We start from the raw sequence: 25902 nt of genomic DNA, 5'->3' as shown, positions 1-25902 counted from the left end.
ACAGCCTTTATCTCTAACAATTCCATCTGATTCTTTTTTATGGTGTGTATTTCCTGTTTCAGATCATGGAAGAACTTCCTCGCCTCCTGGAATTTGTTGTCTCTTTTCTCCTGCATTTTCTGGAGTTCGTTGTCTCTCTCCTCTTGCATTTCTGTTAGCTTTGTCACTATGAATATCCTAAAATCTTTATCTGACATTTCCACGAGTTCCATTGTACTGTCTGAGGATGATGAAGGGCTGCTTTTTCCCGCTGGGGGAGAGATACTTTCTTTATTTCCCATATTTCTTGTGTAGATGTGGTGGTGGTTTCTGGTCATCTGATGGATTTTACATGAATTCCTCTGAAACTGGAAGTTTTGAAGTCTTGGTTCTCATGGCATCCTTTTTCTTTTTCACTTAGGAAGCAGAAACTCAATATGAAGAGCAGATTAGTAAAATTATAGTCGAGACACAAGAACTTAAGTGGCAAAAGGTGAGTATTTTCCCCTCAGATTAACATTTTTATTATCTGGCAGGTGGTGTGGTAGTTAAGGGCTCTGGACTCCCACATGGCTGACCACGGTTTTAATCCCGGACCTGGCAGCTTGCTTTCTCACTTTCTCTATCTCTGTCCCTCTCTGCTCAAACTAAAATAAATAAATAGATAGATAGATAAAATAAATAAAGTTCAATAAAAGAATTCTTAAAAAAATATTCTAATCCATTTTGCAAAGTTAATTTTTAAATTTTCTAAACATATTTGAGGGTAGTGAATTATTTTAAAAGCCCCAGAAAAATTCCAACTAAAAATTGTTGATAAAATGTGGGCTTCTAGACAACCGAACACAAATTGTATTCAGGCTTTTTGATATAACGCTAAGGATATCTGAAAACTGATTTTTACACCCCTAGAAACACATCGTGTATTATAGAGGAGTGAGGGTGTTTTAAAGCATCGAACCCTCTGAACTAGTGCATTTTCCCAGGTGTTGCTTCTTATGTAACTAACTACATTAAGAAAAACATGCACTCTGATTTTTCCTCTAATTTTTTATTGAAGCGTTTATAATTAATACCGCTTATGACTTCCTCTCAGAGTAATCCCAATAGCTAAAAACTGAAAGCTTATTTACCGTGGTCCCTCTTCTCACCATTTGGCAGCTTGAAGAACTTGAGGTAACATATCTGAATCAGAAGTCAGGTGTCCAAGGATGGATCAGACTAGTGATGGCCTTTTGAGGCGGTACAGCTCACAATGTTGTGTAGAATGTGGGAATAAAACCAGGGTTGGGTTACATGAGGGACAGGTCTGAAACAGACCTGTCTGTGGAGAGAAAGGGCAGGTCGACACTAAGTGCAAACTGGAGGTCAGAATACATTTCAGAATGTGAAGGCAGAGTCAGCAGTATAAAGTTATTAGAACCCTTCAGTTAATTTGGTAATTTTAATACAGTCCAATTTAAAATGCCAAGAACATGTTTGGGGTACTTAAACTGATTTGAAAGTTTATGTGGAAATAAATATTCAAGAGTGGCTAGGGGGACCAGCAGTTAGCGTAATGGCTTATGTCGCTGGACTCCCACGTGGTTGACCGCGGTTTGAGTTCTGGACCTGGTGGCTTAAACTCACGCCCAGCGCGTGTGCGTGCGTGCCCAAGATCCCGAGAGCAGAATGGAGGAGAAGGGATTGCGGCGTGGCCATCCCCCCTGGGGAGTGATTTATCGCTTTCTGTCTCTCTGTCTCTGTCTGGCGAGTGCACGCGCCCTATAGCAAAAACCTCTCCAAAAAAAAAAAAAAGAGTGGCTAGGAAAGTTTTGAGTAAGAAGAGGGTGAAATAGTCACACTTAAACATATTAGAAGGCTATAATAACGAAAATAACTTTGTGTAGTGTACATGAATTTTCAGTGGAACATACTGAAGCCTAGAAATAGATCCTCATATGTAAACTAATTTAGTAAGTGACAGAGGTGGCTTTCATATCAGTGGAGAGAATAGTCAAGAGATAGTGTTAGAGTGCTAGGTTCCATCTGTACAAAAATAAAGCCACATCCCTAGCTTACTTTACAAACTTGTGTAAAAACAGGAGCTTTTATTTGTTGTTGTTGACAGTGTAAATTAGAAGTGCTGTCTTGCATTCTTTTGTCACCAAACAACCCATTAATAAAGCAGCTGTGTTTATTAGAATTTACCATAGTACGCAAGCACACTGCCTTTGCACCGACTTAGTGCCCAGGGCCAAGTCAGAACTGGAATATAGGGAGGGCTATGAGTCTAGGCCCAGGGGTCTGCAGGAGGATCTTTAAAGGCAGGGCACTGATTGGGATTAGGCACAATTTGTGATTCTATATTTCTGGATTGGTGACTGTAGCAACATGCAGATCTTGAAGGTAGTTTTGAGAGTAAATGATTGTTTAATAAGCCAGATGTCTACTCAAATAAATGATTCTCTCAGATAATTCTTTTGGAGCAATTACCTGAAACAGTGATAAAATTTTATTGTTTTTTATAGTCTTATATTTTGCTGAGCAGAGGTTTCCTGGAACAAAAAACTAAGGTGTTGGCACAAGTCTTGTCAGTTCTTAGCACTAATGGCTGTTACATTGATGCAGGTGGTCCGGGTTCTCAATCTCCTTTGCTCTTTCAGAAATAGCTAGACAATAGACGGTTATTATTTGGGATATGATTCAAGATTTACACTGTTCTATGAAGAGTCAATAGCATATAAGGTTATTTATGCTGATCGTTGCTCACATATATCCATGTGTGTAAGCACAAAATTTTCCCTATTTTCTTACTGGATGATCATTTATTGGATCATCTGAGAGGATGGTAGCTGTGCAATAGTATTTAAGACTGCAGAAGTCACATGTTTGAACAGGTAAATAGGAAAAATACTAAGGGAAAGATTATATCAAGACTTTGTAGATCAATACCAGAAGCCAAGAATATCCAAATTAAAGCAAAAGAACAGAAGCAGTCCCCAAATCAGACAAATTTCCGATGTTACTGGACTCATATCTTTGAGTAGCCGAGAATACAGAGTACTATTAAGGATATGGATCTTGGAAATATTGTGATTAAGAAATAATATGTATTTACTTAAGGCTCTGGATTAATAAAGAAGAAAGAAAATATCTCATAGAATAAAGAACAAAAGCCTGTAAACCAAAATACTGCAGTCCGTAGCTTTGGTCATCTAGAGAGGGGGTTGGTGAGTTTTTTCTGTAAAGAGTGATATAGTAAATATTTCGGGCTCTGTGAATCATATGGTCTTTGGCACAACTACTCACCTCTGTTTTTGTAGTATAAAAGCAGCCATGGGCAGTAAATACTTAGATTATCAATGTGGTTGGACACCAAAATTTAAATTTTATGCAGTTTTCAGGTGCCTTGAAGATAGATATTTTTTCTTTCCAGCAATTTGAAAATTGAAAAACTATTCATAGCTCACAAGCTATTCGGAAATAGACAACTGGGCCAGACTGATCCTCTGGGCCAGAGTGCCGTGGCCCCCCCCTCTAGATTTTATACTGTACGTCTTAGATCGAGACTGTCTACTTCATTTACTTGCCTCTTGATCCAAAGCTGTTGAACAGAAACTGTTTCTTTCTAAAGACAGTGTTTCTGAAGTTTTCTTTCTTTTTTGAGATTTTTGCTATAGGGTGTATGCGCTTCCTAGAGATACAGAAAGACAGAAAGAGAAATTACCACCCATGGGGAATGGCCATACCGCAATGCCTTCTCTATTCTCACTTCCTAGAGATACAGAAAAACAGAAAGAGAAATTACCACCCATGGGGAATGGCCATACCGCAATGCCTTCTCTATTCTCCACCACCCATGGGGGATGGCCATACCGCAATGCCTTCTCTATTCTCCTTTCAGGATGTTGGGCACACATGTACACACACCTGGCATGAGTTTTAAGCCGATGAGTCCGAAATTCGAACTGCAGTCTACTACGTGGGAGTCCAGCGAGTCCCAAACTCGAACTGCAGTCTACTACGTGGGAGTCCAGCGATGTAAACATGACACCATCTGCTCGTTCCCCTGAAGTTTTTGTAAGACCCGTTAGTTTTAAGTCTTTTCGTGGAGCCGCAGTCAGGTATTAGAGAGTGAAACACAGCATCTGTTTATCTAGGAGACAGAAATCCAAGGAGCTATCTCTGGAGGTTAGCCACTGTGATAGCAGTGTGCTCAACTGGCTGATTTCCAACATGGCTTTGAGATGTGCTTTTTTTTTTTTTTCCCTCTCTGGGATCCTTTACAGAAAATACTATCCCTGAGATTCAGATCCCATAGAGGAAAGGCAGCTTATATTCATTGGTGGTGAGACTATGAAGCATAGCACACGTGTCCCTTGGAGTATTTTACCATGCTGGTATGAAGTAAGGAAATGCCCCAATGAGGCAAGGTGGCCCACTTCACAGGGAGATGTGCAGCTAATGTATGTATGGTGAAAGTAACGAAAATAGGGAAGTATAGATTGCATGGTTTTTGCAAGCTAGAGGTGACCTTTTTGGTCATGGAAGTTCAAAAGTGTCAGACTTAATATGCCACCATCTCTCTGCTTCTTCCAAAGAGTGAGGTGATGGGGACGATGGAATGTCTAAATGGATGACAAAGCTTTGCAGCATTCTCTTACAGTGCTAGTAAGATTAGTGCCTCTCACTGGGTTTCCTCAGGTTGGCAACTGTGGAATCAAGTAGTTTTTCATTCCACTCTCAGAACTGTAACTCTCTGTCAAGGAAATGTTTAATCCATCCTGAGAAGTAAGCCATGATGAGAACACATCCAGAGGCCACTGCTGTGACTGTTTCAAGGAAGCTCATTTGGAAGTGCTATGTCTCTCTGAGGCTTGACTCTATAAGGATAATGGTTTTGTCAGGAGGGTGTTGGGGACTCATGAGATGTGCTCCGGAGCACCAGATGTGCTCAGTGACCTTAGTGAAATCTCCCGTCAGTGCTACTTGAGCGAAGTGCTCAGTTCGTCCTTGCTCTGATGGATAATTGCGTGTAACATTTTTGTGACATTTCATTGAGGTCCTCTGGTGCCACCAAGTGTCTGTCTTGAAAGTGTCCCAAGAGAGATTTTAATTTGGTAGTTTTTAATCACGCAATCCAGTTATAGTTCTGTTTCCTTTTCAGATTCTGGAGCCGGGTGTGGGCATTCTAAGAGAGCTCTTCTATTGCCTTCAGAGGTGTGGCTTTGGGTTCATGGGGCCAGGATGGCATGCCATAGAGATGAGCTGGGACATCTTCTGTAGCCTGTGTGTCCTCCTTTATATGTGGCTTTGTGACGGCCACCTCTTGAGGAAGATAAGTGCATTTAACAGTTGATGCCCATTTGAAGTTGGGACTCCTCTCAAGGTCAGTAAGAAGCCCCCATGGCTTCTACACTGAGAGGATGACGAATGGCCCCAAGGCCAGAGCTGCCATTGCTGCGAGCTCGCTCTCTCTCACTCGCTCGCTCTCTCGAGTCAGCCGGTTTGCTGAGTTGGAATCAGTTTTGTCTCTGGACTGATTTTACCTCTGGCAGGAGTCATAATTAGGGGTCAGTTTAGACTGCTGCAGTGTATCCAGCCTAATATTTTTCCCTTTTCAATTTTAAACAATGACCTATCAATAAACAAGATTAAACCCAGATTTCATCTAGAAGGGGTTTCTAATAAAGTTGTTTAAGGTGCAGTCATTGATCAGAGAGTGGATCATTATGGATTTTCCTTTCTTTGGATAATAGAGAAAGAGTAACAAGCTTACATATTTTAATTAATTATTTTAAATTCATGGTAGAGCACATGTGTACACATGGACAGGAAGGCAAGAAGGGGAGGACCCTCTGTAACCCTGGTCCCTCTTGCAATTAAAAAAAAAAGGGAGATATGGGAACAAAAAGAAGTGGGGTCATAGATGAGGATCTTTTTCAAAAATGCCCTGTGGTAGTATTGGTATTGTAAAATTTAATTCAGTGAATTTAAAGACGTATAGTTTGCCACATGAGAATTTGTGCTTAGATAATAAAATTGATTCTCTGGGAATACTATGACCATGATCTGCTTGTCACTAGGACTGTTAATATTCATGTCTTTGGTTAGTCCTGACAGGATGGAGAAATGGGAAGGGACTACAGCATGACCATGACCCATTGTTGGGGGTCCTTTCTCTCTTTCCCCTCCCCCTGCCCCCACAAGCCTGTGTCTTTCTGGTGAGTGTACCTGCCCTGGGGAAAATTTTTTAAAAAATCACAAAATTGGTTTAATGTTGCATTTCAAGAGCATAAAGTAATATATGAAATAAATATGTTTAACTTTTATTTAAACTGTGGATCCAATTAAGACTTAAAATTGAAAAAGTTGCTAGAATTTATTTTTTGGTTTCTCATATTTTTTATATAGGAAACTCTTCAGAATCAGAAGGAAACATTAGCAAAGCAACACAAAGAAGCAATGGCAGTTTTTAAAAAGCAGGTAATTTCATAAGCATAGACAAACACCACAATTTAAACTACCGTGTTTCCCCCTTTCCATGAATATTGTGACAAGCTGTTCTCTGTGCTCATTGAAGCCTAGGAGGAGAAAAGGGTATTATAGGAAGTAGGAAGTGAATGAAGTTATTAGGTCGTTGGAAGTCCTGACTTTTTTTTTTTCCTATGCAAAAATACATCATGACTTCCTCAACGACCCAATATTTTGAATCAAAACTAATAAGAGAGAATGTAAGTAGTAGAATGAGCTGGTTAAGGAGGGAAATTAAGAAAACTGTTTTCTTGGAGATGGAAGACATGAATTTTCATTTGTCCTAAATAATTTGGGTGAGTGTGCCACGTGCACTGTTGTTCTTTCTTCTTTCTTTCCTTAGAATATCCTGGGGTCTTCCTGCTTTCACATTACCCAAGTCAGAGCCATGACACTGATGAAAAGCTGGGATGCTTCTCATCAGCATGAAAGCTGGGAAGGGTGAGAGGTGATTATCATACACTCCGTAATGCCAGCCATCAGTAACTAACGGAGACAAAATAGAGGGGGAAAGACAAACAACTCTATTTTAAAGAAACAAATAGCACATCTTTAGTTAATTTGATTTGTGCCTCAAATTTCTCTTCGATCCTGAGTAAGAAGACATTAGTTTAAGAATGTGTTTTCATGCAAAATATCCTCTGGAAGTTTTTTCTTTGTATCTGTACCACCATCACTACTTTTTCTTCCCTTTTCCTTCCTTCCTTCCTTTTTTGTCTTAATGTCCATACAAATGTGTGTGTTTAGAAAAAGAAGTGCACATTAAAAAGAAATCCTGTATAACTTAAGTTGTTAATCCTAGTAGGTTAGGGTTATTGGTAATTTACACCTGAGTATGAATTTCCTTAAGCAAATGACAAATGACAAACTTTCTTCCTTTAATCTGCATCAGCCTAACCAAAGTTATGAGAATTTTAACTGATGAGTCAGGAAGCAGAAGCCAGAGAATGTAGCCCTGTAGTCTCTCTGGACCAGAGTGGGCCTAGTCTCAGACTCAGGAGGCACCCTGGGCAGGATAAGAATCCTCTGATTGGGACCAGCAAATGGCTTAGTGGTTATGTCGCTGGACTCTCATGTAGTCGCCTATGCTTTGAGTCCTGGGGACCTGGTAGCTTAAACTCATGCTGGGCATGTGTGCACACACACCCAAAATCCCAAGAGGAGACTGGAGGAGAAGGGATTGCAGCATGGCCATCCCCCCAGGAGATAATTTCTTGCTTTCTGTCTTTCTGTCTCTCTGGTGAGCACTATCATCCTATACCAAAAATCTCTCAAAAAATAAAAATAATAAAAAAGTAAGAAGGATCTCCTGATTAGTAGGCAGGGAGAAAGTGCCTTGGGTTCTTTGTGTTTGTTTGAAAGAACGAGATCTTGAATGTTGGTGAGGAGTGTGAAAAAGGAAATAGGGAAGTTCGAAAGAAAAAAATTATTTCTTGACTGTTTTACCCTATATCCTTGTCTTATTTAGAATATTTTATTATTTTCTTTTGGTTCATGTTCTCTAGTTTTGCTCTTTTAAAATGTCATTATTTTTAAAGGTCATGGTTAGGTTGCCACATGAATTTAAAAATTTCTGAACATAAATACTATCAACTCAAATACAGATGATATTCATTCATAAAATTGTAACTTCAGGAAATACTATATGCTATTAGGATTGAATGGCAAAATATTCAGATATTTAAAAAAATTCTGGAGGGGAGAAGTAAGTTTTAAAAGTTTTCAGATATGATTGGTATTTCTAATTAGTATGATTAAGTCATCCATTTACTTTGGCAGCTGTCCTCTGCCCCACTTTTATATATTTTATTTCCTGAATGTGAAAGTATCATATTCATGTTATATTTAGTTAAAACAATAGAGATATATGAAATTCCTTTGTAGTCTCACTGACTAGTGCAAATCACAATGAATAGTTTACTTATTGTATTTTAATTTTTTGAAATTTTTGATCAGTTGCAAATGAAGATGTGTGCCTTGGAAGAAGAAAAGGTATTTGTAAATTTTTAAAATAATTTACAGCTAAGCTAAGTGCATTTAGTGATCAATTATTTGCCATAATAGAAAAAAGCATTAGTAATAAACAGGTGGAGATTGTTAGTTGTCTAAAATCTTAGAAGCAGAAATATAATCATGTTACTTGACTGTTATCATTTACAGTTGAGAACACTGAAGTCTACCAAGATAAATAATTTATGAAAGTCTTGCTTTGAAATGGTAATAATGTTGCTGGAATCTAGGCCCCAGCTCCCCTGTCTGCAGGATCTTTGCAGTCCACCACAGTGTGTCTATTAATCATAATATATTTCCAGTGCTTTTTCAATGTAACTACCTTCATAAAAATTTGTTTATCTATCTATCTATCTATCTATCTATCTATCTATCTATCTATCTATCTATTTATTGCCATTTGTTCAAGCTGCTGGGTCCAGAACTTGAACTGCCATTGGCCATGTGGGAATCCAGCACCTTAAGCTCCATGCTCCCTGCTTGCCCCTGTAATTATCTTTTTAAAGAACGTTTCAATGACCTGCATCTGGGCGCCAATCGACCAAGGGGGTACAACTTGCAACAAACCTAGAATTTGATCTTGCACTGCCTTAGTTTGTTGTTGGTCCATTGTTATGCTGCTCACAGAAACACCCAAATCACCCAAATGTATTTCTGGGTGATTTATAAATAGTGGAGTCTATTTGGCTTTTAGTTCTGGTGGTTGGAAAGTCAACAACATGGGGCCGGCCAGCTTCTGGTCACACCATGGGTGACAGAAATAGGAAGATCAGCAGGTGCATTCAGAGGGAGGGTACAACCATATTTATAATACCCTGCTCGTGAGGGGATGCCCCTATGGTCCAAACGCTGTCCATTAGGCTCTGTCTCTCAAAGGTTTCAATGTTACCCTGGAACTATACTTCTAGCACATGAACCTTTGGGGGACAAACTATTATCCAAACCACAGAAGGTACTAAATACCTGATTTAGCTATTTAATAGTACATATTTGTATTATATTAATGAACATACTATTTGTAGTAATCATTTATTATTTAATATTTTTAGCAAAAGACTAACCTTAAAAAATTCTCCCATACCTTTGTGTTTATAAGACAAATGTACCTGTATCTTATGAACTAGAATATCTTAATTTTAGATGTGTGAATTGAATATTTTTATAATGTCTCTAAGTGCTTTCATAAAAATGCTCTCATAATAAGATATTCCATGGGGCCCACAGGTGGCATGGTGAAGGTGCTAGACTCCCACATGGAGAGATGAACCCTAGACCTGGTGGCTTAAAAATCATGCCAAGCATGTGTGTGTATGTTTCTAAAACCCTGAGAGAAAAATGGAGAAGGGATTGCAGTGTAGCCATCTTCCCTGGGGGTGATTTCTCACTTTCCCTTTCTCTGTCTCTCCCCATGAACGCATGCACCCTATGGCAAAACCGAAAAAAAAGTTCTATTTTATAATCACTATATAAAGAGCTTATTGTAATTTTATGATATTTTGCAGTTAGTAGAAATGTAATTTGCAGTACAGCTATAAGTTTAAAGTCTGTGAAATAGATTTAAAGTAGAGATTTTGGTTTTTGAGCTCTTCTATTTTCCCCTTCTATGATGTTTACACTGGCAAGTATTGAAATACAGGTTTTTTTTACTTAAAGGGAAAATATCAACTTGCTACAGAAATAAAAGAAAAGGAAATAGAAGGATTGAAAGAAACATTAAAAACATTACAGGTAAAGTTATCTTAATTTTTACTTCTTACAATAGTATTTTTTTTAATCAAATTATACATGAAGAAAACAAGTAAGGCCTACATATTTTAACTGCTTTACTCATGGTTCTTAAAAGTTAAAATAGCATTAACAGAATTGTTATTGTAAGCTAAGTACTCTGCTTATTCCTGCACATATAGACTAAGAAAATATAATTTTTTGCCCATAAGTTGATCACAGTCTTACAGAAATGCAGAGGTATTCAACTAACAATGATTCATTTAACATATATTTTTTGCCATCTTACTATGTGCTTAGCACTGGGGGATACAACAGCAAGTGAAAAAGGATTTGGAGCCCTTTCCGCCATCTTGGAGCCTGTGAAGGCCTGCTGGGAACAGGACTTCTAAAAGGCAACTATGTCTGGAAGGCTGTGGTCCAAGGCCACTTTTGCTGGCTGTAAGTGGGGTCTGAGCAACCAAAGGGAGCATACAGCTCTTCTTAAAATTGAAGGTGTTTATGCACGAGATGAAACGGAATTCTATTTAGGCAAGAGGTGTGCTTATGTGTACAAAGCAAAAAACAACACAGTGACTCCTGGTGGCAAACCAAATAAAACCAGAGTAATCTGGGGAAAGGTTACCCATGCCCATGGGAACAGTGGCATGGTTCGAGCCAAATTCCAAAGCAACCTTCCTGCTAAGGCCATTGGACACAGAATCCGTGTGATGCTGTACCCCTCAAGGATTTAAAATAATCAGACGTAAATGAATAAAAATGGATTTGCGTTGTAAAAAATAATAATAAGGATTTGGAATTATATGGTGATTAGTACATATCTTTTATAATTTTATAGTGGTTGCTCTAGGGATTAAAAATGTGTGTGCATGTATACAGTTAGGTAAGCATACACACATGTTTACTTTGTCACTGTCTACTTTTTTTTGGAAAGGTTTTTGCTATAGGGCATATGTGCTTGCCAGAAAGAGAGACAGAGACAGAAAGTGAGAAGTCACCCCCCTGCCCCCCGAGGGGATGGCCATGCCGCAGTCCCTTCTCCTTCATTCTCCTCTTGGGGTCTTGGGCACACACACACATGTGCGCACGCGCGCTCGCGCCTGGTGGGTCTGGGACTTGAACCGTGGTCGACTACATGGGAGTCCAGAGACATAGTCATTACACCAGCTGCTGGTCCCACAAGATGAATATCTTCAATAAAGAGATGAGAATGGCTTCTGTGTCTCAGATGGAATGAATAGGAGGCTGGAAAATACTTAAGATACAGCGAATAATCCTTGTTTCAGCAACAAAAGTAGAAGTGATTAAAACTCCAGGGAAAACAGATGACTGTGTAAGAAAGATGAAAAAAGGTCCAGCTGTAGTGGTGGAGACTGCTAAGATGCTGCTGTTCAGAGGCTGAGGGTATCTGGGAGGCCCAGCTAGGTTCCTGGCCTAATCTGACTAGACCAGGCCTGGTGGTTTTCAACTACAAGCCTAGCTACTGGGAGCTTGGTGCATGGGGTCCTGGTGTGGAAGACCTAGTCAACAATCCATCTCAACTTCTCTCTCTCATAACAAATAAAAATTTTTAAAAAATAAATATTTATTAAATTTTATTTATTATTATTATTTTTAAAATTTAACCAGAGAGACAATGGAGAGAGGGAAAGTGAGATCTAAAAATTAAAATTCAGGATAGTTTTGAGCAATAAGAGTTTACGAAGAGAGATTATCATTAGGTCCTAATTTAGTGAAATTATTCAAGTAGGACACGGAACCTGTAAAGAAGGAAACACACACTATTAGCTCTCTGTTGGGTTTGCATTAAACAGTATCTATATTAATCATAGGGTAAATACTGTTGGCTTCCATTTTTAGAATTAGCCTATTGTGGAAGACTTAATTATAGTTACAGAATAAAACTTAAGTGTTGCTGGGTTGTCAATTTAAAAATAGTGTTGTGGCAGGACCAACTAGCAATGTGGCAGTTAAGGTACTAGACTCCCACATGACCCATGGCAGTTGGTGTCTCAGACCCAGTGGCTTGAAAATCATGCTGGGTGCTTGCATGCATACCTAAAATCCCAGGAGGAGAACGGAGGAGAAGAAGGGATTGCGGTGTGGCCATCCCCACTGGGAGATAATTTCTCACTTTCCCTCTCTCCATCTCTCTCTGTACCTGCCATATGGCAAAAAACAAAACAAAGAAAATAACAATAAAAAATAATGTCATAGCTTTCTGAATGAACTTAGCACATTTTTTTTAGTTACCCAAGTATTAGTCAGTTTTTCGATCTTTTTGTACTTAAAAGATTTATTTTTGCAACATGAAAGTCAATATTTTCATTTATTTTTGGAATTAAATTGATAATAGGTCATTATCAATTCAAGTATTATCTTGCTCAGCAAGTCTTTGTTTTCTCCTTTCTAACTCATTAGGTATGTATTAAATCTTTTCATTCTGTCCTCCAGATATCTAGAGCGTACACATTTTCCATTTCTTTATCTCAGTGGGCTTGCTGTATTTTATTCAGTTCCCTTTGTGCTGTCTTCTAGTTCACTATTGAACTATGTTTTTTTCTTTTTTGATTCCCAGAGGGTGTGTATGCTTGCCAGAGAGAGTGCTAGAAAGGGAAAGCACCCTGCAATCGGGTGTGGTCATGTTGCAATCCACTCTTCTCCATTTCTCCATCCTGTCAGGATTTGAGGTACATAAACACATGAGCCTGGCATCTTTTTCAAGCTACCTGGGCTGTGATTCAAACTGGTTGGGGGGAGCCAGTTTCCTTAATCACTAGGCTATGGGGTTGACCACGATTATTATTAGTATTATTTTAGATGTTTTCCCATAGGGCATGTGTGCTCATGGGAGAGACAGAGAGTGACAGAGAGATAGAAACCAAGAAATCACCCCCTCTGGGGGCAGGGGGGGGGTAATGGCCACATTGCAGTCCCTTCTCCTCCAGTTTCCTCTTAGGATTTTGGGCATGCACACACATGCACCCTATATGAGCTTTAAGCTGCCAGGTCCAGGACTTGAACTGCAGTTGACCATGTGGGAGTCCAATGATGTAGCCATTATGCCATCTGCTGGCCCTCCCAACTATGTTTTTTATTTGCCATATAACTTATCTGTTAAGTTCTTTATTCCATGACTACATTTTTCTTCTATAGGAATTGTATTTGGTGCTTTTCCAAACCTGCCTTTTTATAGTGTCTTATATGTTCCCCATATTTTTATTATATCCTTTATTTCTTTTGTCACTGAGAAATAATTTTTATAATATCTTTGAGATTCTGTTATCTCTAGTTACTGGTGGGTATGAGTCTTCCTGTTTGCAGTGTACGCCTGCTGAGTCTCCCTCATTGCATATCTTCCTTTATAATATGGTTCATAAATTTTACATCACGAGCTGCTCTTCAGTTGTTATTTTTCTGGTGAAGCTGTGTCCTGGAACTCTTCCTGCAGAACGCTTCTGCATTGCTTCTGTTCTGAGTTCCAAACCTTTCGCTGCTCAGTCCCTGGTGCTTGTATTAATCTGTCATCTCAGGACGTGCACACCAGGTGCGGAGTGCTTGTTAGGGCCTCACACCTTTTCACTGCAAGTTTAGGCTTCTCATTTCGGATCCAGAGATCTAAGCTGAGTCTTTCACCTTCCTTGACAGTTAGCAGCTCTCCTAGAGTTCCTTTTTTCCTTTTCTTTTGTTAATTGCCAGGGGTGCAGCATATGCTCACTAGAGAGAGAGACAGGATGGAGAGAGAGAAAGCAACCCTCCATGGGGTTGCTCCTTTCTCCATTTCTCCATCCTCTCAAGAATTTGGACACACACACACACCCATGCACACAAACACGCACTCAGCATGTTTTTCAAGTTCCCAGGGCTGGGATTCCAAATGGCGATCAGCAATGTGGGATCCTGCCCCTTAACCACTAGGCTATGAGGCCTGCCTGTCTAGAGTCCTGTCTGTATTCCACAGTGTTCGAGATCCCTTGACTCTTTGCTCACAGGGGCACTAAAACCCTCGTTCAGCGATTGAAGCCTGCAACTGAGCTCAGTGGGCTCAGGACTACTGAAGCAGCTACTTGCACACTCACATCTCTGTGGGTTTGCACTCTTATTCCTGGTCCATGGACTTTGCACTTCTTTGCTTTTGCACTTCAGCTATGTATAATGCTTTTTAGTATAGCCGTATTTTTTCAGCATTTTGTATTTATTCTACGGTGTTTTTGGAATCACTTAACTTTTTTCTTTTGAAACTATCATACACTTACAGAAGTGTTTGAAATACAGTGCAAATAATGAATTTGTTTTACAGTGACTTGAAAGTAATTTGCCAGCCTGCTGCTCTTTCACCCCATTATAATAGTGTATCTCTTTACTGTCAAGAACACTTTCCTATAAAACTGTAACACAACTACCCCCATGCAGTGTACCAGGACATCAGCCCTACTACACAGCCGGAAGGTTCAGCGCACATGCAGCTTCGCCAGCTGCCCTAGTAAAATGCTGTGTAGCAGAAGAACCTGGTTTAGAGTCCCACGAGGTGCCGCACTTGTCATAGCTCTTTAATCTCTTTCCATTTGGGTGAGTCCCCCAGTCTTTGCTTCATTTTTTTCCCCGACTTTGGTACTCTTAAAGATTACAGACCAGTTACTTACAGTGTCTTTCAGTTTTTGTTTGTGTGATTCTGTTTATGTGTCTCTGGAGGAATATCACAGAAGTAATACTGTGTTCTTACTGAATCCTGTTAGATAACACATGAGTTCAGGTTTGCTTCCTTATTGGTGATACTTACTTTATTCAGCGGAGGTGATTGTATCTGGCAAGTTTCTCCACTGTAAAGTTACTCTTCTCCCCCTTGGTAAGCAGAGTATTTTGTAGGGAGTTAATTTGAAACTAGTCAGTATCCTGTTTTTCACCAATTATTATTATTGTTTTTATTTTTTTCCCATAGGGGGCATGAACTTGCTAAGGAGAGACAGAGAGAGAGGGAAATCATCCTCCAGGGAGAACGATCATGCTGTAATATGGTCTTCATTCTTAGTTCGGGATTTTGGGCACACATGCACACTGATTAGATTCAGGACTTAAACTTTAGGGTCAGTCATGTGGGATCCAGTGCCTTAACTACCATGCTGCCTGCTGCCCCCCAAATTTTTAGTATATTTATATCAAAATAGACTCATAATTTCTTGTTGTTTTCAATGGGTTGATATCTGTGACTATCATTTTATCTTTTGATCTCAAATTATTCTTGGTTTGGCCAGTGCGAGTCCATTTAAACTGGTTTCTGAATTTTTTTGATATACCTTCCTCATTCTTTTAGCAGGATTGTTGGCATATGTGGAGTGGTACATGGCGTGTTATTCTGGCTGCTGGGTCCAGGAATTTAATCACTCTGTTGGCCATATGGGATCCAGCACCCTTAACCATCAGGCCATGGTGCCAGACCTGCTGCTAGCTTGCATTCTGACCCGTCCAGCTGGGTCTCTCTTTGAGTACCCTCCTCAGCCTGCTCGGCCTCTGACTCCCCACAGTACACTGCCTTCTTCCACAGGAAGGGTACCGATACCCTCCTCTGGAGTGCTGTGGCCATGGCCTTTCACTTCTTCACATACCCGACCTTTTCTACACTGGGTGATATACTGAGGACTGAACTGTTCAGGAAGAGAAAGGGGCCACATGTTTTCAGCATCGTCATTTGGAGGACTTCATTCCCACATAACATAAATCCAATTCATGGAAAATGAATGGGAAAATAAGGCTTGCTCTGAAGAAGTATGCTTTTCAGTCAGAATTTTTTTGAGAGACTTTTGCTATAGGGAGTGTGCAGTTGCTTGAAAGACAGAAAGCAAGAAATCATCCCCCAGGCAAGAAGGCCACCCTGCAATCCCTTCTCCATTCTCTTTTCCTGATTTTGGGCATGGACGCACACACACCTGTCATGAGTTTCAAGCCACTGGGTCTGGGACTTGAACCACGGTGGGCCATGAGGGAGTCCAGTGCCTTAATTGCTACACTACCTGCCAGCCCCCAGTCAGGTGTTCTTAAAATTTTCTATTGAGTGAGGGATAACTATAATAGGAAAACATTTATATTTCATCTTTGAAATTGTCTTCTGTTGTTAATACATTCATTACTGTCAGTATAGTTTTGTTTTTGTGCTAGAAAGATGCTCATATCTGATATTATGAACCAATTTTAATATGACTTTTAGAATTAAAAAAATAAAAGATTAAATATAGAATCTAGTAAAAGATTGCCTGTCAATCTAATTATGTCCAAATTCAGCTGTGTGTCAGAAATGCTGATACGTGGTATTTTAATAAGCTGAGGAATGCTCTAAAGGTGTTCATAGAATACAGATTTGGATTGTAATTCAGAAAGGGTTAAGACAGAGGAAAGTGTCTGAAGACAGTGGCCCGCTCTGGCTAACAGTAGCAGGTGACACATTCTAGATTATAGTGACAGTCGCCCGAATTCTCTTTTCATTTTTTTCTCCTAACTTTTTAGACACCTTCTACTCATTTACTTTGTTTTCATTCTGTGTATCTTAAGAATACTCCATCTCGGGACCAGCAGTTGGCATAATGGCTATGTCGCTGGACTCCCATGTAGTCAACTATGATTCGAGTCCTGGACCCGGTGGCTTAAACTCATGCTGGCCGTGTGTGCGTGCGTGCCCTAAATCCCAAGAGGAGAATGGAGGAGAAGGGATTGTGATGTGGCCATTCTCGGAGGGGTGATTTCTCGCTTTCTCTCTCTCTCTATCTTTCTGGCGAGCACACGCGCCCTATAGCAAAAAACCTCTCCAAGAAAAAAAAGAATACTCCATCTCATTTAGGCCTATATCTTTAAAATAGGATTTACATACAGGTGACTTCTAAATGTATATCCCAACCCTGAATCCAGCCTGGAGTGATTATTTGGTGTTTCTGCCTAGATGTCTAAACGGTATCTCAATCTTGACATGTTTAAAACCAAGTTCCTAAATAACCCCCTTCTGTAAATTTGCTTCTTGTTTAGTCTTTTCCATCCTAGTTAATGACAGCTCCCTTCCCAGTTGCATTTTTTCCCCAGATTTCTCTCCCAAACACATCTGGTGTCTAACCCTTCTCATCCCTCGTCCTCATCCTTCGGCTGCTGCAGAGGCCCGCTCAGCTCTCTTACTCACCTCAGGCCACTTACAGTGTCGACGTCCGTAAATGGTCACACACTGTCACCTCCCCCCAAGTGAGAGAGAACTGTCATCTATTTCATGGTAGTATGCTAAAAAATGTATTCATAAGAAACATAATTACTTCGCTTTTGCTTAAATTTAACAAATACCATTAGGGTTTAAGAAATTGAGCACTCATATGTGGCCGATTAAAATTTAACTTAGTCCTCTGCTTTGGAAAATAGTGTAACAGATTGTAAAAGCCTATAAAAGTGAACAAATCTTAGGAAGTCAGCTTTTGGAATTTGTCCTGCTAAAAGTAATAACTAATATTCTGTATACAAACTTGTTTGTTTCAGCATAGTTCATAATAATAATAAACTAAACCTGTTACACATAAATGTGAGAGTTATATGGTAAACCGGTAAAGTTAGGCAGTAGAATACTATGTTAGCATTAAAAAGGTATATAGTATATTAATATATCATTTGTCATAAGATGTTTAAGCAAAAGTCAGTTAAAGAACTGTACATTTATTATTATCACATCCCACTGACTTTGAGGATGTAAAAGCATTGAGAAAAATCTAGAAGTACCAAAGTGTTGGACTGAGAGATGATTTTTTGGGGGGGAGTCAGGGGGGAGGTCTTTGCCATAGGGCATGAGCACTCGCCAGAAAGACGGAGAGAGAGAGACAAAGCAAGAAATCACCCTCCAGGGGAGATGGCCACGCCATAGTCCCTTCTCCTGCATTCTCCCTTCGGGATCTTGGGCACGCACGCACATGCACCCAGCATGAGTTTAAGCCACCGGGCCCGGGACTCAACCATGATTGACTACATGGGAGTCCAGCGATATAGCCATTACATCATCTGCTGGTCCTGAGATGATTTTTTTAAAGTAATTTTTATTTTTAATATTATCCGTTTCTCAAGCGCTCTTTAATAGAGCTAACACTTTTTACCTCAGTAGTTATTGCCATTCTTGGCCATATTACAGTTTTAACTTATATTTTTTGTCTACCACTACTCCCCCTAGGAAAAAAGTTTTCTAAGAAAGAGAACATCTTAGTTTCTTATTGTGTTGCCAACAGGTTTACGCTAGATTGGTTGAATTATAAAGAAATAAAATTCCATCAATCTATAATTCTGGTGGCTGAAAGATGCAAAGGCATTTTGTATATATGTGACTTCTCTCTGCCATTTGGGCCTCATTCTCTCTGCTTATAAATTCCATCAGAACTCAGTCATGGAGGTCCTTCCCTAAGACCCAAAGAGAGGACACCGTTAAGGAATTAAATTGTCACTTAATGGGAATCAGCAGATGGCATAACAGTTATGTCAATGGACTGTCATATGGCCAACCACAGTTCGAGTCTCAGACCTGGTGACTTGAAAATCATAACAAGCACATGCGTGTGCATGCCTCAGATGCAGGAGGAGAATGGAAGAGAAAGGATTGGGGTGTGGCTGTCCACACCCCCCTGGGGGTTTCTCCCTTTCCCTCTCATTGTGTCTTTCTTTCTCTCCAGTGATTGCACATGCCCTAAGGCAAAAAACTCTTTAAACAAACAAACAAACAAATAATAAGTAAATTCTCAGCACCTTTAAAGTACAACCAGTACCATTAAGTCCCAGCAAATGAATTTCTGGGGGACATCCTATAATTGCCCACGAAGATCAGATGGTAAAACATGAAACCTTGGGTGACATATCATTCTCTAAGCCATAACAGGGACTTTGTTCTGTTCATTGCTGTATTGCAGAGGCCTGGGAAAGTCTTGAATAAGTAAATAGATGTGTTGAATAAGTAAGTAGATGTATTATAAGAAATAATTATTATGAATAAAATTTTGAAAAATGTCCCTAAAAAATGATGCATAGAAGATGAAGGCTACATTTTATAGCATGTAATTTTAATACTGGAAGGAACTTGTAGTATATAATTAAAGAATTTTAATGAGTTTTCCCTCCCTTATTTTTCAAGGTTTCTAAATATTCTTTACAGAAGAAAGTGAGTGAAATGGTAAGGAAATTACAAAATATACATTTTCCCTACTTGGATTAATATGTAAGGTGCATAGTATTTTTGTGAATTATAAATGTGACATTTATAGTAAAAATAAAAAGAAATAGTTGAAATTAGCTATTGCTGTTCCTTGGTTAACAATTTCAAGTATAACTAATAAATTGTTTTATAAATTTATGTCCAGATTACATAGAACATATATATTATTATGAAATAATTTTTACATAGTTCTCAAAGTATTGGTAGAGGTTTTATATTAAAAACAAACAACAAAACTCTAAAATCTTATTTAATGATATCTTTTATAGATAGTACACAAACTTGAGGTTACTAATTATAGCGTAATAATTGAAATATACACAGCGGCATTTGGGGTATGGCTTGCATCCTTTATTCTTTACACTTGGGATACGGTCCACATCCTTTACCGCTTGACAAGTGCGGATTCGTTGTTGCTTTCCTCTTTTGTCGTATATTTAAACATTTATATTTTCCTGTTACAGCTTAACATTTTATGGAGTATTTGATATGCTCTCTTTCTAGCTATAATATTTAAAAAGATATACCCCCCTGTGTTTCTGATTGAGCAAAATTCTGTATCCACTTAAATCTTCAGAGGGCTTCTTGGGTGGGTTCATGCTACCATTCTTTGGAGCAGACTGCAAAACAAATGAAACTAATTTTGGAGAAAGACTTATATAGTATATATAAGAGACAAAATGAGAGACCATTCCTATGATATTATTATGTACAAAAAGTATTTTGCTTTTTTGACATTGTTTTGGTGTATTAAAAAGTAGAGCCCCAGAAAGATTGCTAGGCTCGACTGAATAAAAGATGTGCAAATTCTATTGCTGTTCAACTGGAAAGAATAAAGATAATATTGGCAGACTATTTTAAACTGTAATTTTAATTAAGAAGCTGAAAAACTAGATTCTGGTGTAGCTTTAAGTACCATGACATTTGTATTGAAAGTCATCTTCAACGCAACAGTGGTTTTACACAAAATACAGTGAAATTGAATAATGTGCTCTTTGACCTGGGAGATAAGGCTACAAGTTAAAGAGCAAAGGCAACATAAAATGAGTTTTGTTTTATTCCACTTTAAAATTTCATCAAATAGATACTTGCAATCTTAAAACAACAGCAACAACAAAAAAAAAAACCTGGAAGCATGCAGTATACTTATTTTTGATTTGGACCACTTTGGAGCTTCCTGTTACTGTTAATTACAACCTCTTAGCCTACTTAAATGATGTTTGAATCATAGTCATAATTTTTTCTGGCAGTTCGAAGCATCACGTCACTTTCATCACAATAACTCTATATTGCTTACGAACACTTACTCTTCTGTACTCATTCTGGCAGAAGGTTTGTATTTTTGATTTAAAAGTTAAAAATATTTTTCCTAAATATTTGCACATATTACATTTTTCCATTCTTCTTCTATTATTTTTATATAACTCAAATGATCTTTACTTTATTAAAAATTGTATTTTGAATAAAGTACATAAAGACATTTATTAATTCAGTTACTCTTATTTTATTCAAAGCTGTAAATTCTTTTATATTATTTGGCTGTATGGGCAAGCCAGGAAACAAGATTACTACTGTCCAAGTAGGATTTTGGGAAGTAATGGATAAAGTTGAGTGTCCTAAAGGAAATTAAAAAAAAAATAGCATTGGGACCAGCAGATGGCATAATGGTTATGTCTCTGGACTCCCACATAATTGACTGAGTGAGGTTGAGTCCCAGACCCGACGGCTTAAAACTCACGCCGGGTGGATGTATGTGCATGCCCAAAATCCCAAGGAGAATGAGGAGAAGGGATTGTGCTGTGGCCATCCCCCTTGGGGGTGTGTGTGTGTGATTTCTTGCTTTCTGTCTGTCTCTCCAGCGAGCACAAGTACCCCATAGCAAAACTCAAAAAAAAAAAAAAAAAAAAAGCATCAAGAAATTTTTCAACAGGTAAGCTCTTAACTGCTAGTAAATTTTTGTCTTGTAGGAATTCAATAAGCTGATTTTTTTTTGTAGAGGTGGTGTGATAGGCCCCCAGATACATGAACACAATCATGAATGAGAGATTCATCTATCTCTAAAACCACTCAAATCCTCCTGGAAGAAAAGTATAACTAATGAAAGAATGAAACAAAACATGTTAGAAACTTTAGGGGGGCAGCAGGTGGCATAGTGGTTAAGGTGCCGGACTTCTGCATGTCTGACTGCAGTTGGAGTCCTGGAACTGGTAGCTCGAAACTCATGGCAGGTGCATGTGTGTACATGCCCAGCACATGCGCATGCATACCCAGAGTCCCAAGAGAAGGGAGGAGAAGGGGTTGCTGTGTGGCCATCCTCCCGGGGTGATTTCTCACTTTCTATCTCTGTCTGTCTGGCAAGTGCACACGTCCTATAGCAAAAATCTCTTTAAAGAGAGAGAGAGAGAGAGAGAGAGAGAGAGAACCTTTAGAACATTAAATAAACCATCATTATGATTTGGTCATCAATGAACATTTTTCTTATTGGGTTTGCTGGCTTCAGTGATTATGGTATAGATGACCATATTATATAACAGAGTAGCTAATACAACTTGATGAAAGGAGTAAAAACTTATCCAAAGATTTTAAAGTCATATTACTTTCTTTAAAAGAAAATACTTGATTTAAGGTTTTTATTTTTTTATTCTATATTAAAACAAACTTTCATTATTGAAGATTTTGACATGGTTGGGAATAACCATATATTTTATTTCAGAGTAGGATATTTCTAGACTGGAGACTTTTTAGAAATAACTTCATAGTTATAAATGTCATGTATATCTATACATAAATGCATTAGCAGTACAACTACAGATTTTTTTCCTTCCTTTTTTTTTTTTAATTACCAGAAGATGTGTCTACTAACTAGAAAAACAGAGAGAGAGAGAGAGAGAGAGAATGAGAAGAGGAGAGAAAGTACTCTGCAATAAGTCATAGTCAGGCTTCAATTCCTTCTTCATTTCTTCATCCTGTCAGGATTTTGGGCACACACATACATAAGCCCAGCTGGTTTTATCAAGCTGTGAGGCTGAGATTTGAACTGCAGTCGGCCATGTGGGCTCTGGCTCCCTTAACCACCAGGCCACGGAACTGACCCATAACTACCTATTTTTGAAATACTGATTTGTTGGCAAAGTCAAACAGCATATCTTGTATTTGTATGGATGGCTGTGTTGTGTCATTGAGTTTATAGGTGACAGTGCTGTGTCACTGAGTCTGCGAAAGTGAAGGTATGCGAGCCCTTTATCTCATTATCAAAGCTGAGTGAGGACAACCCATCAGGTTCACGTGGGCATACATCGGCAAATGTGCTACAGGGGCCCACGGGATTTGGAAATCTCAGTAGTTTCTTATCATGCCCGTTGAATAGGCTAATGTGTATGAGAACCAGAATTATGTCCTGCTAGCACACGAAGCTGCATTTCTGTTTAACTTTGGCCTCAAAGGACGCTGGGATATATCATATCACAATTCACTCCAGTTACATACAGCTCTGTGCGTAGGGACACCCATGAGTTCACACAGACTTTTTTCAAATGCCTTGTTGACCTTTGTAGGCATTGACTGCCTATTTTGTTTACCACTTTTAAAAGGTTACAGAAGCTTTTGTGGGATTGTGTATTAATATGGAGTAGGATGTGTTCTTGTAAAGGCTACATAAATATTGATTTGAATTTAAACATTTCTTGAACTGAAGAAATGCCATTAGACCAATTTTTCAGTGAAATCTTATTAGGTTCCTACACATATGCTGAGAGCTAATGTAATTCTTTAGATCAGGAATTAAACGGTATGTTAGAGGAAAAGAATATGGTTCATTACTGTTCATTATTTAGTTATTAATAATAGTAACTACGCAGGCATAAGAGCTCCAGGGCTAAGTACATTTGCCAACTTGTTTGCATTCTGTGACATAACTAATTCAGATAACTAAGTGGTAAATTTGAAAAACCTGCAGAATTGAATGAGAAACTTTCAACTGATCTATCGTAATTATTACCTATGATATTATCACTTGGCTTAATATCACTAAAAAGTAACTTTTAAACAAAGTTGACTGCCATCAGCCATGCCAAGATAATTTAGTTAGATACAACTTTAATTGTAATGTGTGTTCTTTATTAATATTGGAGAAGGCTATTCTTAGTCTCTAATAACTTAACGCTAATTAAAACAATTGAAAACACTTTTTTTTTTGGAGGTGGTTTTTTTTTTTTTTTTTTTTTTTTTTTTTGCTATAGGGCACGTACGCTCGCCAGACAGACAGAGAGAGACATAGAGACAGAAAGCGAGAAATCACCCCCCAGAGGGGATGGTCACACTGCAATCCCTTCTCCTCCATTCTCCTCTCGGGATCTTGGGCACACCCGCACACGCGCCCGGCGTGAGTTTTAAGCCACCGGGTCCGGGACGTGAACCGCGGTCGACTACGTGGAAGTCCAGCGACATAGCCATTATGCTAACTGCTGGTTCCCAGACAATTGAAAACACTTTTGAAGTAGACTAGCTTGAGCTTCAGCAGTACTGCAGTCATTCTGAAATTAAGGAAGGCCTCTGAAGAGAAGAGTGTAAGTGCTGAGTCATAGGGAGATCTGTTTAAATAATAGTCAGATAAGAAACCAGAAATGGGTATTCAAAGAAAAGCAGGAATCAGAATAGTCACTCAGAGCAGAGCGATTGACTGATCATAGTGAGGAATGATGTGCATGCTGTGTCTTGTATCTACAAATGCTGCGCACATGCTGAACTTTTTGGAGACGATTCAGTGGTGCTTGTTGACTGTCTCCTGGTCACTTGGACGCAGAAACAAACTCCCTTCTCCAGCCTCTGCCTCTCATTTCATTGCCCTCAAGTAGAAGCAGCTGGAGTTAGTTTGCCCATTATACTTTTATCAGTTAAATAGCAATAACAATCATTATATTGTGATTATTATGTGGCAGACTGTTCTTGGTGTCACATATACTAACTTATTTTATCCTCACAGCAGCCCTTTGAGGGAAATTCTGTTATCATTTCATTGTAACAAATAGGGTAGATAATTTGTCCAGGGTCACTAAGCCACAGAGATGAGATGTAAGCGCAGGTGGCCTTACTCGCGGCCACTGTGGTCTACTGCCTGTACTTAGGTATTAGGCAGGACAGGGTGGCTCTGCGGGATGTATGAGAAGGAGGTCTGTGGCGGTGTTCCCAGTTAGCTGCAGAGTGAGTAGGGACCAGAGTAGTTCTAGAGTTTGTTAAGGAGGGTACAAGGACCCATGAGGTCTAGACTTAGTCTACTATGCTGCTCTTCATTCTAGGGGGATATTCTCCTTGACATTCCAGTTTCTAATGCAGTGAGAAGGTGCTATATTTGTAGGGACCAGCAGTTAGCGTAATGGCTATCTTGCTGGACTCCCATGTAGTCGACTGTGGTTTGAGTCCCGGACTTGGTGGCTTAAAACTCAGGCCAGGCATGTGTGGGTGCGTGGGATTCCCAAGAGGAGAATGGAGGGAGAAGGGATTGCAGTGTGGCCATCCCCCCTGGGAGATGATTTTTCGCTTTATGTCTCTCTCTTTCTGTCTGGCGAGCACACGTGCCCTATAGCAAAAACCTCTCTGGAAAAAAAAAAAAAAAAAGAATGTGCTGCATTTGTTAAAATTTACCATAGAAAAATAACCTGAGTGGCGGAACTTTCCAGAACGCTCGGTGAGGAGCTGAGGAGCGGCGGCTGCCCGAGCTGCACACAGCTACGCGCACCTTCCCGCTCCCCCACGCCGGCCTCAGCCCGCTCACGGGCTGTAGAAAATGGTGAAAGAAATGACTTACTATGATGTTTTCGGGGGGGTCAAATCCAATGCTACCCAGGAAGAGTTGAAGAAGGTTTACAGGAAACTGGCCTTGAAGTACCACCCTGATAAGAATCCAAATGAAGGCGAGAAGTTTAAACAGATTTCTCAAGCTTATGAAGTTCTCTCTGATGCGAAGAAAAGGGAATTATATGACAAAGGAGGAGAGCAGGCAATTAAAGAGAGTGGAGCAGGTGGTGGTTTTGGCTTCCCAATGGACATCTTTGATATGTTTGTTGGAGGAGGAGGAAGGATGTAGAGAGAAAGAGGTAAAAACGTTGTATATCAGTTGTCAGTAACCTTAGAAGATTTATATAATGGTACAACAAGAAAACCGGCCCTGAAAAAGAATGTGATTTGTGACAAATGTGAAGGCCGAGGTGGTAAGAAAGGAACAGTAGAGTGTTGTCCCAATTGCCGAGGTCTGTATGCATGGAGTGCTAAGGCCATGGAGAGTGGATCAGTCCTAAAGATATATATAAAAGTTGCAATGGAAGGAAAAAGATTCTAGAAGTTCATATTGACAAAGGCATGAATGATGGCCAGAAGATAACATTCCATGGTGAAGGAGACCAAGAACCAGGACTGGAGCCAGGAGATATTATCATTGTACTAGATCAGAAAGATCATGCTGTTTT

General features: G+C 39.3%; 1 protein-coding gene and 1 pseudogene across 1 annotated transcript in view; both read left to right on the top strand.

Annotated features, from left to right (window-relative positions):
* The window catches only part of CCDC73 (coiled-coil domain containing 73), a 130308-nt gene that overhangs the window by 34956 nt on the left and 69450 nt on the right, over positions 1 to 25902 (top strand). Inside the window, exons 3-7 of the mRNA XM_027771861.1 lie at positions 401 to 472; positions 6376 to 6447; positions 8452 to 8487; positions 10159 to 10233; positions 19361 to 19399. Of these exons, the coding sequence (XP_027627662.1) occupies positions 401 to 472; positions 6376 to 6447; positions 8452 to 8487; positions 10159 to 10233; positions 19361 to 19399 (294 nt within the window). The remainder of the gene's footprint in view (positions 1 to 400; positions 473 to 6375; positions 6448 to 8451; positions 8488 to 10158; positions 10234 to 19360; positions 19400 to 25902) is intronic.
* Positions 10578 to 10964, top strand: LOC106734921 (60S ribosomal protein L35a pseudogene; annotated as a pseudogene).

This window comes from Tupaia chinensis, unplaced genomic scaffold (genome assembly GCF_000334495.1).
Source record: "Tupaia chinensis unplaced genomic scaffold, TupChi_1.0 Scaffold000037_18, whole genome shotgun sequence".
In the NCBI taxonomy this organism is placed as follows: Eukaryota; Metazoa; Chordata; class Mammalia; order Scandentia; family Tupaiidae; genus Tupaia; species Tupaia belangeri.
This window is presented reverse-complemented; position numbering and strand designations above follow the sequence as displayed.